General features: G+C 57.0%; 1 protein-coding gene across 5 annotated transcripts in view; it reads right to left on the bottom strand.

Annotated features, from left to right (window-relative positions):
* The window catches only part of SHANK2 (SH3 and multiple ankyrin repeat domains 2), a 458,548-nt gene that overhangs the window by 128,463 nt on the left and 311,554 nt on the right, over window positions 1-18,531 (bottom strand). For all 5 annotated transcript variants that reach the window (XM_044259990.1, XM_044259992.1, XM_044259993.1 and 2 more), the window contains 2 exons: window positions 16,736-16,818; window positions 15,005-15,129 (listed from right to left, as the gene is read on the bottom strand). In XM_044259990.1, the coding sequence (XP_044115925.1) occupies window positions 15,005-15,129; window positions 16,736-16,818 (208 nt within the window). The remainder of the gene's footprint in view (window positions 1-15,004; window positions 15,130-16,735; window positions 16,819-18,531) is intronic.

Here is an 18,531-nt window from a genome sequence, read left to right as displayed (position 1 = left end):
TTGCCCTGATAAGACAGACACCAGAGAGATGATCTCTTGTCCTCTCCGCTGTGTGGGGACAGCAAGGAGGTGGCCGTCTGCTAACCGGGAAGTCAGGACTCAGAGACTGTGCTCTGTACGGGAGCTGCCACCCCACGGCTTCCCGGGGAAGAGGAGGGGAGTGCACAGCTCCTGGACCCTGGGACCCCGCTTAGCCAAGCCTGGTGGGGCGGGAGGGACCCGGAGGTCCTTACAAGGCACCAAATGGTCACGCAGCCCTGCCTGTGCTTGGGGCCAGGTCTAGATATGCTGCAGAGCAGGAAATTCTGGGCCCCTTTGCCTCGGCTTGCCACAGGTCTGTGTCCCCAGCCAGGGGTATCAGAGAGAACCCATGTGCCCACCTGAGGGTCAGGGTTGAACGGGGGCCTGACAGCACAGCACGCAGGCTGAGCTCAGAGAGGCAGAAACCCGTCCCAGAAGCCCCGTACACGGGCACAGGGTGGCTGGCTGCTGGATTCCCCCCGTCCACCCATTCGTCTCCCTCCTTCTTATACCTGGGACTCAAGCTTCCTGTGGGAGCCAGCCCAACCCACTGGGGAAGGCATGTGACCCCGCCTGGCCACAGAACCTCCTCCATCGGTCCAGCAGGTCACTGGCTCAGTGATGGTGACCTGACGCAGGCCAACGAGGTGCTCTTTTCTACTGGGGCTCCTCCCCTGATGGGACAACAACCTGGAGCGCCTGTGGACTGAGTCTGCCACCTTCATGGGGAGAACCTGCTTGGGCATGAAGCCAAGAGGAACCCAGAGCTGAGAGAGGGAGCAAGATCCTGGGGGACACTGCTGAGCACCTGGATCCAGCTGGGCCTGAAGCCAAATACCTCCGGGATTTCCAGCTACTCAAACCAGTCAGTTCCCTCGGCATGCTGAGCCAGTCTGAACTGAGTTCCGTCCGTTGTACAGAAAGTACTAGCATAACACAACAGGGGGGCATTGAGGAGATGGGGTGCTCTTGCTTTGTGTCCATCCTTAACCAATTCCCCTTGATGCTGAAAGACTCTGCTCCCCGCACCTCCTCCAGGAAGGCTCCCAGGGATTTTCCAGTCAGTCACGACCTCCCCCTTCAAGAACTTCCCATCTGCTTAGTTGGCATCTCCCTGAACTACTTTGCTGTCTCCAGGTGGGCCTCCGGGCTGGGCGACAAGACCCACCGGCGGAAGACGTGGCAGGGCCAGCAGCCCTCTGGCCCTGTGCCTTCCGCGAAAGCTGTGAGGGCCAGGGCAGGGCCCGTGGTCTTCCCGAGCCTCGGCTTCCTCGCTGGTAAATGGGAATGCCCAGACCCGCCCTCGTGGGGACACGGCTGTGATGGGAGGCATCCGCACAGAGCAAGGGCAGCAGCGGACGGCGGCTCCCATGATGACTGTGACATTGGCTCTCGCGCACGTCCAACTCTGCCCAGCTGGCTGTGGGTCCCGGGGCCTGAGGGACTATCCTTCCTTTGGAGCTGCTCCTGGCCCCCACCGCCCCTCCTGGATGCTGTGACTCACTTCACCGGAGGTGACATTCCCAGGCTGCCCCGTTCCTCCCACCTCTGGCCCCCTAGGCGGCCGCCCTCCAATGGTCTCCGCGATGAGCAGCCACCAAGATCCACGTGTCTGCCTGCCTGCACATCCTGTCCTACAGTTCTCCTCGCCCCCAGCAGTCACCTGGCTCTTCTGACCTTGCTCTCCTTGGCCCTCCACCTGCCTCAGCCTCTGCAAACCCAGGGTCAACGGGTCCAAGTTCCTCCTTAGCAAAAACCACCCCCATGCGAAAAAGCATGTCGAAGTGTGTCCTGCCTCCTCCAGGCCAAGGCAGTGACACCACAGCCTGGGAGATGTCCCCACCCCACCGAGTCCCCACCCCACCTCTCAGCCCTGCCCCTTGGTCAGGTGCACACTGGACACTAGGCAAGATGCTTTAGAGGAAGTCTCATTTCATGCTCACCCCAGCACTGGCTCTGCTCCTGTGCCCCTCCCCAGGAAGACCCTCCTACCCTCTGGCCCACCACGCTCCTTCCCTGGCCAGCCCCTTCCTCGGTCCTTGTTACAGGCCCCCCCACGGGGAAGCTCACAGCAGGGCCTCCGGAGCGGTCACCTGCCTCGAGTACAGCCTGGCTCCGCCACTCGCTTGCTGTGTGTCTGTGGGCAAGGGACTTCCCCTCTCTGTGCCCCAGGCTCCTCTAGCAGAATAAAGACCTGGTGGGACTGTTCACATGAAACTGAGCACTGGGTGAGCTCCGTGCACGTGAAGTCCCCAGCGGAGCCCAGCACGCAGGGAGCTGGAGAACTCGGAGCACCCCCCACCGCCACCGTCGTCCGGGGGTGACGTCATCTGCAGCCCCGGCACGCGCGGTCCAGCAGTGAAGCTGCCGGTGGCGTTGAGTTCTGTCTCTGGGGGCCGCCTCCCCGCCTTCTGCTCTCCCGTGTCTCCTGCCAGGTGGGGCCCAGAGATGGCCATTTCCGAGGGCCTCGCGGAACACCTGCTGCTCCCACCCCAGGCAGGGTTGGTGGTTTCCATAATCACAGAATTACTGTACGACCCAGCAAGTGCACTCAGAGGCGTGCTCCCCAAAGAACGGGAAGCAGGCACTGCAACCGCGTCCTGGACATGCACGGTCATGGCTGTGGTATGCACCAGAGCTGGAGGTGGAATCGGCCAGAACGGATGGGTACACGAAGTGTGGCTTTCTGCACATGAGGGGGCATCGCTCGGCCCTAGAGGGAAAGCAGCTCCAACACGTGCTCGCCGGGGGCGAACCTTGAAAACATTCGCAGCGGCAGGAGCCAGCCACAAAAGGCCACGTGCCGCAGGACTCCACGCCTCGGGCATGTCCAGACAAGCAAACCCATGGAGACAGAACGTGGACCAGCGGCTTCTCAAGGCAGAGGGTGGGGGAGGGGCTGGGAAGTCGCTGCTACTGGGGATGGGGTAGCTCTCTGGGGCATGACAACACTCCGGAGTGGGAAAGCCACGACAGCGCACGGCACCGGATACACGAAATGCCGCTGGGACGCACACGGTCTGCGGCTGGATTGGTGAATTTCATGGTAAGTGTATTTCATCATGATGACAAAGATATGCACGGTGGGGAAAGCATGTGTGTATGTACACGTGACTGAGTGTATCTGTAACAGGCACGTGGAAAGAAATAAAAACCCGAGAAGACAAACATTACAACGACCGTGTCTCCCGGCAGCATCACCTGACTTTTCTCTGGTTTGTCCGTATCCTCAGTTCTCCCCGGGCGAGTGTGACTTACACCAACCCTAAAGAAAGAACACTCGTGGAAAAACCCATCACCAGGCTCACACGGGAGCAACGTTTACTCCCAGTCCCTAATATTTTCTGAAAGCAGAGGCACACATCCCCCTGGCAAGTCCGTGGAATTCGGGTGGGCACGGGGGGAGAGTTCTGGAACTTTAGGGGAGGGCCTGGCTTAGTGCGGTTCTCTCTGATGTTGTCAGTCAGCCGGCCCCTGCGTCTCTGTCCACTTTTCAAGGTGCAGGCTGTGGGGTCTGAGGGAGGTGGTCTAGGAGAGACACGCCGCCCCCTAACAACACAGACATTTCCAGCACGTGCTCTTAGTGCGTCCTGCCATCCTCAGGGAGCCAGCTAGCCTCTGGGCCCGACCCCGAGCTCACCGGGAGCTCACCCATTCCACCAACAAACTAGGCTCCTGCTTTGCACCTGACTCTGTTCTCCTGGGTGCTGGGATGAGCCCAGGCCCTCAAGGAGGGCTCTGCCCTCGGAGGGGACTCAGGTTCTGGAGGGGAGCTGTTCCTCCAACACATCTTGTGTCATGTAAACTCTATGTGTGGTGAAGCCAAGAAGAGAAACGTCCCTCAGTAGGGGCGAGCAGTCTGTGGAGGTTTGTGCCGTTCAGAGGGGGCTGGTGAGGCAAGGTTTGAAAGAGACGACATGGGCAAAGACGCGGCAGGAGGGAACAGAGGGAGCAGGCAGGGGGTGGGGAGGGGAGGGCAAGGAGGAGGCGGGGGGGGGTGATTCTGTAGGGCCTTGTGGCCATGGAAAGAACCGGATTTTACTGAACAGTGATGAAGGGAGTCCCCCTAGAGCTGGAAACGGAGCGCAGACAGGACAGCGGGGGCGGGGCGGCGGGTGTGCCGTGCGCAGGCCAGGACCTGGGACAGCAGCCCAGGACCTGGGACAGCAGCCCAGGCAGGGACCCGACTCTCATGTGACTTCTCACCTGAGCGTGTGAGCAGAAAGGCGCTGGGTGGCACCGGGCCATGAGGGGCTTTGTGACTCTGAGCTGCTATTTTGACCTCTCTGGGCTTCACCTTTTCCACTTGAGAACCAAGGCTGGTGTCAGAAGCCACCTGCTGGGGTTCTGGCGAGGCTCCGGGGAGGCAGCATGCTCAGAGCATGTGGTGTGTGCTCTGGGGAGGGAATGCTTAGTGCGGTTCTCTCTGATGTTGTCAGGCAGCCGGCCCCTGCGTCTCTGTCCGCTTTTCGTCCAGTGGGAGGACGAAGCACAGCAGGAACAGGGTTGTTGGGGAGCGGCAGGGATGTCGGTCTAATGCCCTTGCCTAGGAGAAACCCAGAAACTCCAGTCCCATATCAGGAGCCACAGGGCGCTGGCCTGTCCTAGCACTGCCCTGTTTGGGCCCAGGGGTAACTGCGAACGGCGCTGGTTCCTGCAGGTCGCCACTCTCCTGCCTTCCCTCACTTACCAACCCCATCTCTCCGAAGCCCATGCTGGGCACAAAGGTCCTCCTGGGGCTCACACCTGACTTCAGCATGGCAGGTCCCATGGAGGAGAGGGTCCTGGGCGGTGGGATCCTGCCCTGGTTGGGAGGGAGGTCTGTCCTGGTCGGGAAGGCTTGTGTCTCTCCCAGGGCAGCAACAAGAGCAGTGTAGCAGTAACGGCCCCTCTCGCATGTGCGCCTGAGCTCCTGCCCTGCTCTTTCTATGCACCTCAGACTTACAAGCTCACTTGACCCTCAGGAGACTCTATGAGATCGATGCCTTTATTCCCACTTTGCAGGGAAGGAAATTGAGGCACAGAGGGGTTGTGTAACTTACTCAAGGCCACACAGCGCACAGGTGGGGCAGCTGGATTTAGACCCAGGAGGCCTATCTCCTAGGACCATGCCTTGAATGCTTGCTCTGATCTGCTTCTCGAGGGCTGTGGGCTCTAGTCTGCCTCCACCTCCCTTCTTCAGCCACAGAAGTCCCTGCTAAAAGGCTCGAGTGAGCTTGCCTCCACGGACACAGTGAGGTCCTCATGAGTCAGCTCTGCATTTAAGGCCCTCCCTGACATGGAGGCCCCGGCCTCTTCCTCCTTCCTGGGCCTCCAGACATTTCTCACACACTTATCGGTGCTCCTGTCTCTGAGCTTTCCTCTTGGCTGTGCCCTCCCCCCGCTATCTTCCAACATTTCACAGATCCTGACTGTGTACCTGCCCTGAGCTGGGCTCTGGCTGGCCCCTTAGGTCAGTTCAGGCAGGGACAGTGACACGCATTGTGAATGGGTGTCTCGGGGACTGCTGGGGAGGCTTCCCCGAGGAGGGGCCGCTATGCAGAGAGCTGAGGGTGAGCCAGTCATGCAGGTGGAGAGGGTGGAGGGGGGAGAGGGGTAATGGAGAGCATGAATGAGAAGTGTGAGCAAGTGCTGGGGGTGAAAGGAAGTGTGGCACCTTTGGGTGACCAGGGAGAGAGGGCCAGGACTGAGGCCCATCTGTCTTTCCAGGCAGGATGTATGTGCCACCTCCCCAACCCACCCCTTCTTCTCTGTCCTGGCCCTGAGGCCCAACAGAAATTTCTGGGCTTCTCTCTCCACTCCACTTGGCCTCTCAAGGGCAAAGATGGCCTCCACTCATCTCCGTGACTGGGGGCTGAACATAGAGGAGGTGCACTGAAAAGTCTGTTATATGAAACCGAAGGTCCCAGCCCGAGGGAACTGGAAGTTTCACCTGAGGGTGATTGGTCTCATAGCACCAAAGAAAGGACACCACTCAGGACTTCACAGCATCAGAGGCTAACCATGGCCTTCTACTCCCTTCTCCTTCCCCAGCCCTTCTCTTTTTAACTCTTCTTATCATCGGCACGCACGCACCTAATTCCCAGGATTGACAAACTCCGTCAATTAGAAGATCCGACAGGGCATTTAGCGTGAGACCTTCCTTCAGTTCATTTGCCAACCTAACTGCTTGTATCATGAAACGCCCCACAAAAGGGCACTGCAGTCAGAGACAAATCAATGCTAACGAGAGCCTGCTGAGCATACTGGGAGGTGAGTGAGTGGGAGGAAGGGAGGGAAGGAGGGTGGGCAGGTAGAGAGGACCCAGGAGGGCTCCTTTCACGGGAGTCGAGAGGCACATCAGAGAACCCTGCACCAGAAGCTCTCAGCTCACCATGCCTCCTGAAGACCTCACCACACATGGACTGGGGCTGGGTCTACAGCATCCTCCTCAGGCTGAGGAAGATGGTTGTAAGATTATGTCTCCAGGACTTGAGACTTGCCCAGGGCATTAGAAAGATGCAAGGTTGGGAATCAGCTCTCCCTGTGGGGCCCCTAGCTTCCATGTAATCTCCATCATCTGCAAAAAGGGCATAGATGCCTGCTTCCCAGGAGTGTCCATCACTGAACACAGATTTTGGGGCCTCTGTCAAGCATCAGGCATACACTGGGTGCTGGACACACAGTAGGGACCAGATCAGCAAGCTCTCCAGCCTTCAGGGAGCAGGTGTCCACATGAGGGAGACAGTTGATCACTCAACACACATGACAATTCTCGTGGTGAAAGAAGCACACAGTGGAGTGGCAGAGTCAGGGCAAGCACAGGGGGCCCAGGGAGGCCCTCTGGGAAGGTGACATGTAAGCCCAGACCTCATTGATGATGTGAAGCTGCCTTAGAGCACAGGATCCTGCAGCACTCAACCCATATTGGTCCCTTCACCCCTCTTTACAGGAGAGATTTCCCCACCAAGCAGACACAGACAGACACACTCACTTAATAAGAAGCTGTGGTACCCAGGAAGGCCAAGGAAATAGGATGCAGGGGTGTGAGGAGAAGGGAACAAGAGAGGAAGCACCAAAAACTCCAATCAGGCCCTTTCTCCTTGGGGGGAGGGCATCCTTCCAGCCCTCAAGTTCAGCCCACAGCATGAAGAGTTTCAGCACCAAGGAGAGCTCTCCAGAGAGGTTCAGCACCAAGGAGAGCGCAGCGCTGTCCTACTCTTAACGGCCACCAACCAGCCATACAGAGATGCCCAAACTTAAACTGACATTCCAGGTCCTCCCTGCACTGGACCCAGTCACCCCCAGCTCCATAACATTCAACCACTCCCAAATTCACCTTGAGCCTTCCTGACACCCTAAGCTCTCCCTGGGACCCTCCTGAGTTCTGCCTATAGAAACCCCACGTACCACAACTAAGCATGATGCCAACGCCATCTCTTTAACAAAGTCCTTCTTCAGATTTATCTTGGGGCCTTCACCATACCCTGCTTTTGCCCCCTTCCAGACTGTGAGTTCCCAGAGGAACTGAGTCAGATTGATGTCTTTTTTCCCCACAGCACATACTAGCCCGGCGCCTGAATGAAGTTGCAGAAATGACTTGTACGATTGCTAACGACTGCCGAGATCTCATTCTGCCAGGAACCACGCTATGTGCTTCAAACACATTTTTTTTTTACAGTTTAAGAAACTGAGGCCAAAGGATGAGTGATGGGCCCAAGTTCACATTCAAATAGTCCAGTGACAGAGGCTGGATTCAAACCCAGGTCACACTGCACAGCCAGTGCCCTTGACCGTGGCTCCTTTTTGTCTCTATCCAACCCAGTGCACTGCCATCTGCCAGGCCTACGGAGCCTTGAGCACAGCAGCCACGGTCCCCTGAAGTGATTCTGAATCTTTTTTTAGCCTGAAATTGAAATCACTGATGCTTCAAATTAGAACCCCAAAATGAATGAGCCAAGACTTCAGCTTTGCAATAGCTAAGATGCCCGCATCTACCTTCTCAGCAGGATTTTGGGCTCCTCCTCAGCCTGGACCACCTGTTCCCAGTCAATATGGAGGACAAAGTGAATGATTCTCTAGGCGCAGAAGGGGCTATGGCTACCTATGTGCTGGAAAGGGGTCCAGGATCCTATGCTCTGCCCGGAGTAGGGCCTCTTTAGAGCCCTGGAGAGCAAAGACCCCAGTGCTAAGAGATCCACATAGCAAAGATCCCAAGGCTACGAGCCTTGGAAGGGCACAATCGTTTGCCATGGGTGCTGGCATTGTCAGAAGGCAAGAAACAAACACATCTGCACTCCTCTGTGCTGACTTTTATTTGCTACTAAAGAATGTTTTGCAGTCATCACTGAGAAGTGGACTGGAAGCTTAGAGCCCAGCAAGGCTGGGCAGGGGGATGGAGAGGCAGGTCAAGATGGCCACACTTACCTCTTGCATTAACCCAGCTGCCGGCAGCCCAGGAGCAGGGGTGCTAGAATAGGAGGCTGGTTGGCAAGCCCCTGGCCTTTTTCAAAACGGGTACAGCAAGAAGCCACAGAGCTTCAGAAGTCCTCCACACTTGGAGAGATCCCAGATGGCCACTGGGTGCTGCTTATCTTTCATGTGAAACCAACAGACCTTCACAACTGAAGTATCAATGACTGAAAGTCGGGAATTCATGGGCCGCCCTCGCTTCCTGCTAATATCAGCCGGCATTGGGTCTTACCTTACTTATTGCATTAAAAACTCATTTACAAGTATGTAAACAAGATGTTAAGAATTTGGGGGGCAGGGAGGGTAGAGTTCCCAGCTTGGCCATGCAGGCACCAGGCTATCCCAAAGGGCAAGGCAGAGAAACATGAGCTGGGTCTTGTGACTGAACAAGTGGATGGAAGGGAGGCCGGCACCGCGGGAACCACAGCAGGGCTCTGGCCTCAGCCCTGGGATTTGTGGCTGGAGGGCAGAATGGGAAGCGTGGGGAGAAATTCCAAGATTGCCCAAAAGCCAGACTCGTGCCAGAACAGAACTGAGCAAGGCAGTGAGGGAGCGCCCTGGGAGCAGAGGTTCAAGCCAAGTCTGGAGGTGTGCTTGCCAGGGGTACTTGGGGCTTGGGGGTGGGGCGGGGCAGGCCCCTGCACCAGCTGCTCTGTTGTCCGCAGAGGCACAGAGACACTCCGGCCAAGGCACTCTTGGCTGGAATGTACTTGGCACATGATGACTCTATGTGCCTGGCCCAAGGCAGACGTGCTCTGTAACGGCTCCATGCTTGATACGGTCCTGGTAATGATGCGCCTGACGTGACTGTAACTTATGACGACTTGCTCTTATTACTTGTTCAACTCCCTGTCACTGGTTCCCTCTGCTCAGTCAGGCATCATGAACGGCGATCAAGGACGTGATGATCCTCGACAGTAAATGCTGATGAGAATGTCCACCCTGTAACAGCACGGCGGGCCCTCGGCCTGCTCTTAACCAACAAGACCAACACTCAGAGCAGCCCATGAGCCCAAAAATCGTCTTGGTGACTGAATCCTCACAACCACCCATCTTGTGGCTGGGGACCCTGAGACCCAGGAAGCCTGCGCTGACCAATAACGTGCAGAGCAAGTGACAGCTCGGCTGTAACCTGAACTTTGTCTCCCCTCCTTTGCACAAATTAATCTCGAAGCTGGGGGAGGCTGGCAGATTACCACGAGGCTTTCACACCTGTTTGTAGCTCTAGCCTGGTTACAAGTAATAGTTCAGGCAAGCGCGTGCTAGAACCCATGTTGCGTTTCTCAAGTCCCGTTCTCAAGAGAATGTTTCCGGAGTAACATTTTATAAGACACTCAGACGGTCTCTCAGGAAAACACTGGGGCACCCCTCTTAGCGGCCTCACTTCAGTGCAAACTGAGATTATAAAACAGTTGTAGGCCATCACTAGTGCAAGCATTTAATACGAGGAAAAGTAATTAGCAAACTCAAGCATCGCTTTTCAAGGATGAAAGATATTGCCGCCTGCCTTAATTGCAAGGGAAAACCTATTTAGGGAATTAACACAAAAACGAGATTGGCCACTTCAGGGCTAAGAAAACAATCACAAAAACCATAGGGGCCTCCGGCACGGTATCAGGTTGGTGAGCAATGGCCCCAGGAAAATAATTAACACCCAGGAAAGTGTTCTCGTCCCGAAAGCAAACAGCAACACCTTGGCCACGGAGGCTGAGACACCACTCAGCTGTGTGCTTCTCTGAGGGAATCACTTTCTATTTATGAAATTAATACCTGTCAGAAAAGCGAATGCTGTCACTCTGGAAAATCTGAGAAACAGACAAAGGTCTGAAAAAAGAGATGATGATCACACACGATCCCATCGCCCAGAGGTTAACGGTTCCTTTCCTATCCCCCCACCCCCACCCCGAGGCCTGTTTTGGGGAGAGGTGGTATGATTTAGATGGTATTGTGCAGATAATTTTCACCTGATAGAAGGTGATCAGTTCTCATTAGTATCGAGAACTCCTTGCAAGCCTCACTGTGAAATGCTTTCTCAGGAATCCGCGACAGACACCCAAGGTCCCCTTCACCATTTCCCTGTGGCCCCATCCCCCGATTCCCTCTGTTACACTGTGGTCTCCGCTCTGCCTGTTTTCAGGTCGTTCCCTCAGAATGGATTCCTAGAGGTAAAAACCCCTGATGTGGCTTTACAGCTCTTACGACATACTGTCACAGCGGTTTCTGAAAAGTTGATGGTGATTTATTCTTTCACGTAGCGACATATGAACACTGTCACCGGTGACGGGTAGAGTAATAAAAAAAAAAAAAAAAAGCATTTGCTAATTTGAAAATAAGAATTGGCAGCTCATCATCTGTTTTCTCCTTCCCCTCTGCCCATTTAGACATCGACCACATCAAAGCGTCACTCGGGACTCTCGGGGCTCCGGCATCACGGCGTCAGGCGGCCCCGGTCGGAACCCCAGCATCTCCACTCGCCCCGTCCACGATGCTGGGCAATTCGATTTCACTGCCCTGTGCCTGGTTTCCTCATCGGTAACACGGGGAGGGCAACAGATACCACTTTCTGGGCTTATGCAGAGGGTCAGATGGGACTGCGGAGCGCCTGGGCAGATACACCCTCAGTCATTATCAATGAGGACATGGGCCTCGCTTGTGTCTGTCGCGAATGTAGTTTGCCCTTTTGAGTTTACTGTTTAGTTGAATTAGGGGTCATTCTGGAGATAGACGATGTTTTTGTTTAAGAAAGTGAGAAAGCACCTAAGGGAGACTTTCTGAGTTTTTGTTTAAGAAAGCAGTAAAACTTGGGTTTCCGGAGGGGGAGCTTGGGGAAGGAAGACAGCCCCGTGTCACGACAAGGAAACGAGGGCAGGACCTGCTTCTGTCCTTCAGCCAGAATGCCAGTTAAGAGGTTCAGAAAGCCAACACGATCAGGCCAGCGGGTCATCACCTTGCCTGATATGAGAACCCTGGGCGGCGTCACCCAAGTGCCCTAAAGACGTGACACCCAAGTTCCTGCCTTGAGACTCTGACTCTGAAGGTGTGGGCTGGCCACCGAGTCTCTCTGTAAATAAGGACAGGTGGCTATGATGCCCAGCCACGCGTCACTGGGTGAGCCCGACCTGCAGGTCACCAAAGAGACATCCGCAAACCTCCATGTCTCCTTGATTACTGGATGCAGACCTGTCATCTCTGAGCCATCCAGCGCCTCCTCATGCCTGCTCCCGAGGGGCCTCTCCTGCCCCATCTCATGGGGGTGGGGAGACCTAACCAAGAAGATCTCCAGGAAGAAGCAGAGGACATCTTCAACAACCTGGCTGATTCTCCCCCTAAACTCTATGCTTTCAATTCTCTGACAAGCTTCTATCATTATTAAGCTCATTATTAAGCTCGAACTGGGTTTCCTGCTGTAACCAAAAGGGATGTGGGCCTTTAGCATTCCTGGCTGGTGGAGTCCCTGTGCTTACACGTGATGTACAGGGAAAGGAAACCTTGCTCCGACTCCCCTGCTCACTTCTCCCCTTGGCCTGTCACTGCCACTGGGACCCACACCCCTGCCTCCTAACACTCTCTGGGAAAGCCCCAGCAGCCCCAACCATCCAGAGGATTTCAGCAAATCAGGTTGATCTGAAAGTGGTAAATACACATGGCCTATGAGGCCCCCAAGTTCATGTGCGCACTCCTCCTTCTCCGCTTCTAAAATGAGTTTTAATGGCAAGTTACTGGCGCACTAGGACCCATTGATCTCACTGTAATTCCTGGTTTCATGAGAACCTTTTACAAGGGACTCAATTCGAAACTTTTGCGTTGCGGCAGAAGCAGGGTGTGGTCAGCAAAGAGTCCCAAAGACAAAGGAGCAAAGTCCTCCCCAGTGCTAAGGCAGGAGGGACATAGAGTCCGAGGGTAAGCACCCAAGAAAAGCACACACGACAGGGGACCCTTCACGACAGGCAACAGTGATGCCGGCAAGATGACCAAGTCCGAGTAGGGAGAGGGGAGTTCAGGACTCTGAAGAGGGAACATCCCCATCAAAAGTTGCCCGTGGTCTCCACATTCAAGCTGCAGCACGTGTTTTTAAAGGGAATGTAAACAACTAGCATGTTTTGAGTTCCCTTCCAAGAGCAGCAAGAGATGAGGCCGGCACAGAGGGGTACGGGGTGACGATGACAATCTGCCTGCCCTGGTGACCTCTGCCCACGGGACCCCGCGCTTCACCAAGGCTCGGAAACCCCGCCAACTCCAGGGATGGCTTCTGGCCAAGATGCAGATTCACCCGAGACCCACGCGTTCCTGGAGAACCCCCCTCCCAAGGTGGAAACTTTTCAATGGAAAACGTGGAAAACGTCTGCTGGCAAACGGCGCATCTCTAAGGCTAGCAGTGATTTCGCTTCTCCAGGGGTGACGTCCAGCAGCAAGGAGAAGGCATCCACGGACTCTCATCAAGCACCTAAGGGAGACTTTCTGAGTCACCTAGTCGCCTTGGAAATGCACTGGGTGGGGCAGGCTTCCAAGGGTCCAACCCCCTGGCCCCCCGTTCACATATGGACCCTAGTAAGCAGCCCGGGGTGGCTGTGAAGGGCTCAGCCCTCCTGCGGGTCTTTGGGACACAGTCACGCCCACACGGCATTACTGCATCTCAGGGCCCGCCATTCCTAGAAGCCCAGAAATCGGAGGTTAACTCGGACGTAAACCTGTCCCCAAATGGCAGATGCATTTGCACATCAGAGGTTAAAAGCAATGTCCAGGGAGGGGCTTTGGCAGCAGAAGCGCAGGCACCCTTCATGCCCCAACGTCCACGGGGGCGTCCATCGGAGAGGGTGGCCGGCCTCCTCCACCCAGGCCGGGCGTGCGCTGCGGGCGCGTCCACCAACCCTGAGCAGCTGGGCTTCCCTGCGAGAGGGGTGGGCCCAGCGCGCGCCCCGAGGCACTCCCTCCTTTCCCTTACTGACTAGTTCACCGAGGAAGCCCTCCAGTGAGCCCAGCAGCGGGCTGCATGCTTGGACGTGCAGCCTTCGTTTATTATTTAAAACCAAGAACCAGTCTTGCTTGTGTCAACCTAGTGACAGCCTCTGTCCCTGGGTCTGTCTCTGTGTCACACACACACACACACGCACACACACGCGCGCGCGCACACGGTGTGGAGACTTACATCACAACTCCATCCTACAGAAGATGATTCAACCAGTCTCTGCATTTTCGTGAGGTTACAAATCGAGTTAACCCACGAGAGTACTGCAGGTTCCGGTCTCCACCGTTCTGGGTAACGTACCCAAGGCGTCAGCCGAACCAGGCTCTGATGGGTCAGGAAGAATTTAAATGTAGCTTTCAGAAAATAAAAGCAAGACCAACACAAGACCTGGAAGAAGGTAAAACACCTTCTCCATTTTTCTTGGCTCGCTCCCCCTCCAAAGTCTCTCTCCTGGATTTCCTTTGGTCCACCAGGCTGGAGAGGCCCTAAGGAAACCTGAGCCCACCTGAGCTGAGCAGCGCCCCGGGAGGCTCAGGCACAATGAGGACACCGGCCTCTAGTGCCTGGCTCGCCAGGGTCTGGGTCTTCAGAATGAGCAAGTGTCCAGCTGGCCCAGTGGCGGGGCCTCCCCGTCCCCACTCCCTTCACCCGTATGTGCATTTCCAGAGCAGATGAGACACAGCTCAGGGTTAGCGTCGAGGGATGCTTTCCCAAGAAACGTGAACTCCCCAGGAGGGCCCCGGAGCGAACCAAACCCTTTACAAATAATTTTCCCAGGGTACAACGTGCTCTTTCACTCTTAATGTTTCCGAAGAGTAACACGTTCCTTTGCACAACAAGATTGAAAGTAGCTCCTCAACCCGCAGAAGGCAGGAGCTCGGACGCGCTGGGAGCTCGGACACCTGCACACACATTGCTGACCCCAGCCAAGCTCAAGAAACACGGGCACTTGTGTCTCACGGGGCTCCTTCAAGGAAGAGAACGCTCCCTTCACCTCAAGCGAAAGCCGGTTTTCAAAGCATCTGGATTTCGTAACTTCCTTTGTGTGCCCTCTCGCACGTGGCGACTTGGTCCTTGAAGGCCAGCATCTGCCAGGCCACTCACTGCAACTTGCAAATCAACGGTCTCTCAGCCACCAAGGTTACAGACCTCAAGCAAACAAGAGCCACAGCACAGCGCTCTCCGTCCGGCCCTTAAGGCACGAGAAGGACAACGGCCCCAACCGGTGTCTATTCCTAAAGCTACCAGTGAACCCCACGCAGCATCGTGGCAATCCTGTGTCTCTTCCTACTGTCTTCTACTTCAAGACCGACGGCCACTTCCATGAACAACTCCACCTCCCGAGAGTTACAGCCAAGGCCTTGAGACAGTCCAAACACACAAGTCCACCGGAAACGGCAACCCCAATGGATGGACCAGGAAGCAACTCACGAACGTGGATCCACGGCAGTCTCCATGAGTCCCCCTAGATCTGGCTCCACGGCCACGAGCCAAGACCACGGACCCTAACCCTAAGAGAGGCGGCGCTCTCCCCAAGCAGAAAGATACAAACACCCGTGTCCCTACCTCAATCAGGAAGTCCCCGGTCCGCAGTCCGGCTTGCCATGCCACCCCTCCTTCATCCACGGACTCCAGGTACTGCAGGGCTGGGAACGCCGGCGTTGGCGTGAATTCTTCAATGGGCGTATCGGCTGGGAAGACAAGGGATACCTCAGTTCAAGCCTGGGTGACGTCTCCGGGTGGGGAGCCCCGGCCCCTCACGAGCCCCTGAGAGAAAGGGGGCGTGTGTGTCTCCCGCTGGAAGTGGGTGCTCAGGCCCGCTTTCCCCTGGGAAGGGCTTGCCACTCACGGTCATGGCCAGCACCAACTGGAGCCACGAAGCCAAGTGGAGCTTGGTGCTACCATGTCTCTTGGCCTTTTCGAAACCACGAGTAATGTGCTGTGCGTGTCTATACGTACACGCCTGTCATTTTCTTTAAAAGCATCAGTGACTAAACATTTTCAGTTCTAAAAATGGACGAGTCCCCCCATAACCACACAGAGCTCCGGAAGCACCACACGGAACCACTTGCCAAATTCCCAGCTACGGAGACTCGCAACCAAGGGAATTCAACTCGGAGCACGGACAGATCACAGCGCTGACCCAGTGGGTGGCTGCGGATTGGGAACCTGCTTATGAATTCTGTGTACAGGGAGCCCGGCTCCTGGTGACCACTCTGCGGCCAGCACCCACGGGAAGGCTGGGCCCCCGCTCCTCGGCCGAGAGAGCCGTGGCTTGTGGGCCCCACACAGCTGCTGAGCAAAAGTCCAGGGCAAGAGATGGACTGCCCTGGGTAGCTTGGAGCGGCCGGGGGTGGGTGGGTGGGAAAAGGAAGATGACCCCAGCAGGGGGAGGGGATAGAACATCACTCAGACAGTCACGGACATGGACACACACACACACACACGGGGACAGATTCTTCTTTCCTTTCTCTGTCTGGACAGATGGCTCCCGGCCAGCCTGAGTTTCGGGCAGGTGGGGCTCCCACCCAGGGCAGGAGGCCCTTCCTAGCTCAGGTGCAGGAGCCCGCACAGCAGAGCCTCTGACACGAGGCTCACACATGGCTCACCCGCGCGGTGGACAGATGTCTTCTCTCACGGGGAGCTGATGCCATTTTGTTTTCTTTTGAAAGGGAAGCCCCCAAGTGAAGGGCCGGTGGGGGGGTACACGGCCCTGGAACGCGTCCCCGGAGCCCCCCACCCCAGGCCACATGACGTGTACGCTGCCGGCTCAGTCCACGGCAGAGGGGACCATCTTGCCACATTTCCTTTGCAAAGTCACCTTAGAGGCGGGCACACAGACGCCTGCCGCACTTGCAGCCGAAGCCCACTCCCAGAATGGGGCAGTTTCGAGACAGCCGCAACTCAGCACCGGGTCATTGTGGACACCTGAGACCAGGAACGCCAAATCTAGCTACAGTTGCACTGAACGAAACCACAAAAGATACATTAAACCCATGATTTTTTTTTTTTTTTAAGGGTGGGGGGAGGGAGAGACAGCGAGAGCTTGAGCTCGCTTGGAGCAACGCTGTGTACAGAAAATTGAGAATATTCCTCAAGGAGGCCCCGATGTTTTCTGAGTAAGGCGAAATATGTTAAAGAACATGGTTGTCTAGCAACCAAGTGCCCCCAGGAAGAAGGCTTCCTTCTAAGCCGGGGAGCGTTTTCATACGGCGTGCACACACACACACACACACACTCACACACTCACACTCGCACAACAGGGGGTGCTCCCAGGCCGGCAGCAGCTGCTCTTACCTTTCGCCCCTCGGAGCACGAATCCGAAACCCTCATTGTCCTTCTTCTGCAGGACCACTGTCTTCTCCTCAATAATGCAGTCACTGTAGAGAGAATTCCGGGGATAGCGACCATTACTGTAGCCCGTCATCATCACCGTGGCCGGTGCTCCGCCGGGAACGTTCATCATCCTGGCCGTTAATCACCCGGCTCGCCGGATCCAGGCAGCATGGAGGAAACTAAGCAGCACAGGGAGCAGGAGGCGCGGAGGCAGCTGGGGGGGCCGGCGAACGGGATAGGCGGGCTCGGCACAATGGGGCTGGGGGGGGGGCAGGCAGCGCCGGAGCCGAGCGAGCGAGCGGGAGGAAGGAGTCAGGCGTGGTGGGGAGGCCACCGAGCCATGGCCGCACGGGCTGGCTCTGGGCACCCAAAGGCAAAGAAAGTAAGTGGCCCGGAGCCACGGGGGGGCAGCGCTGCCAGGGCGCCCGGGCCGACGCGTCTTCCAGGGGGGCCCACTGAAAGCGGCCAGAGGAGAAATGAGGCAGCAGGTTTTTCTTCTTCTTCTTCTTCCTGAAGGGGTTTTCAAAAATCAGATTCTATTTGCTCTCCGCACGAGCCGGAGCCGAGACGCAGCGACCCCTCCCTCTCGGTGCGAATGAACGTGGTGTCCCCACCATCACCGCGGGGCCCACAACGCCGCGACTGCTGCTCGGCGCCATCCCGCACAGAGAAGCCGCAGGCTGGCGGAGGGGGCTGCCGGGGCGCTGCCAGGGGGCGGGGGCTCCCAGCAGGAGGAGGCAGGTCACTCTGGCGACACCCAAGCCACCCACGGCATGGCCTCCTGCAGGGGACGACGAGCCGTGGGGACAGGGAGAAGGGGGCTCGGGGGCTACCCTCCTTGAGAGGCCACCTAAAGCCTCACCGCCCGCCTCCTGGCACAGCATTTTTTTTTTAAAGGAAAGAAATGCGAAAGCTCCAACTTTGCTTCAGCTGCCAAAGCCTCCCATCACGCACAGTAAGGGCGCTTTGCCACATGACTGTCCACCCCCAGAGGCACCCGGGGGCGCGGGACGGAAGTGGACTTCCTGGCGGGCCACGGGGCCGGGGCTAAACGGTGGCCCTCCCCCCCTCCCAGGGGCGGCATCCCCTCCCCCGCCCCCAGGACTCGCTGCTGCCCCGGAAGTAAGTCGGCAGCTGGAAGGCCAGGCCACTGCGCAGGGAAGGAGGAGGGGCGGGAGGGACCGTGGAGAGGCTTTCTCCAGGGTCCTAAGGGGCTGGTCATGCATGGGAGGCTGCGGGCCAGAGGTCCTGAGGAATTCAGCAGCCCCGGTCCTCAGGGGGGCAGGCCAGGGGATGCAGCTGGCAAACAGTGGGAGCAACGGGCAGACAGGCTGCAAGTGACAGACAACTGAAGGTCAGCTTTGCCCGGCACCAGACTCATAGCCCGCAGGGAGCACGGGGCCGCAGCGTGCAGCCCCCCGGGAGCAGCTTAGCCGACCCAGATTGGGCCCCAGGAGGACGAGGGACACTTGGACAGAGCAATGGGCTGCCAAGAGCTCTTCAGGGCCCAGATGAGGCAGGGGAGCCTCAGAGAGCTTGGGGGACATGGCCGGAGAATGCACACGTGGCCTGACCTGCTCTGAGCTCCTGGCCTTGCGGCAGACAAGCGTGCAACGGAACTTGTTGGGGTGACCCTGTCTTCCAGCTAAGGGCAGGCCGAGTGCAGACACTTACTTTCACAGCCCACACAGCCCGCACGATCCGGGATGACGGGTTTAGGGTGGTCTAGTGCTCGAGGAGGGGCTTTGTCCCGGGGC

This window comes from Neovison vison, chromosome 7 (assembly GCF_020171115.1).
Source record: "Neovison vison isolate M4711 chromosome 7, ASM_NN_V1, whole genome shotgun sequence".
NCBI classification, from domain to species: domain Eukaryota; kingdom Metazoa; phylum Chordata; class Mammalia; order Carnivora; family Mustelidae; genus Neogale; species Neogale vison.
This window is presented reverse-complemented; position numbering and strand designations above follow the sequence as displayed.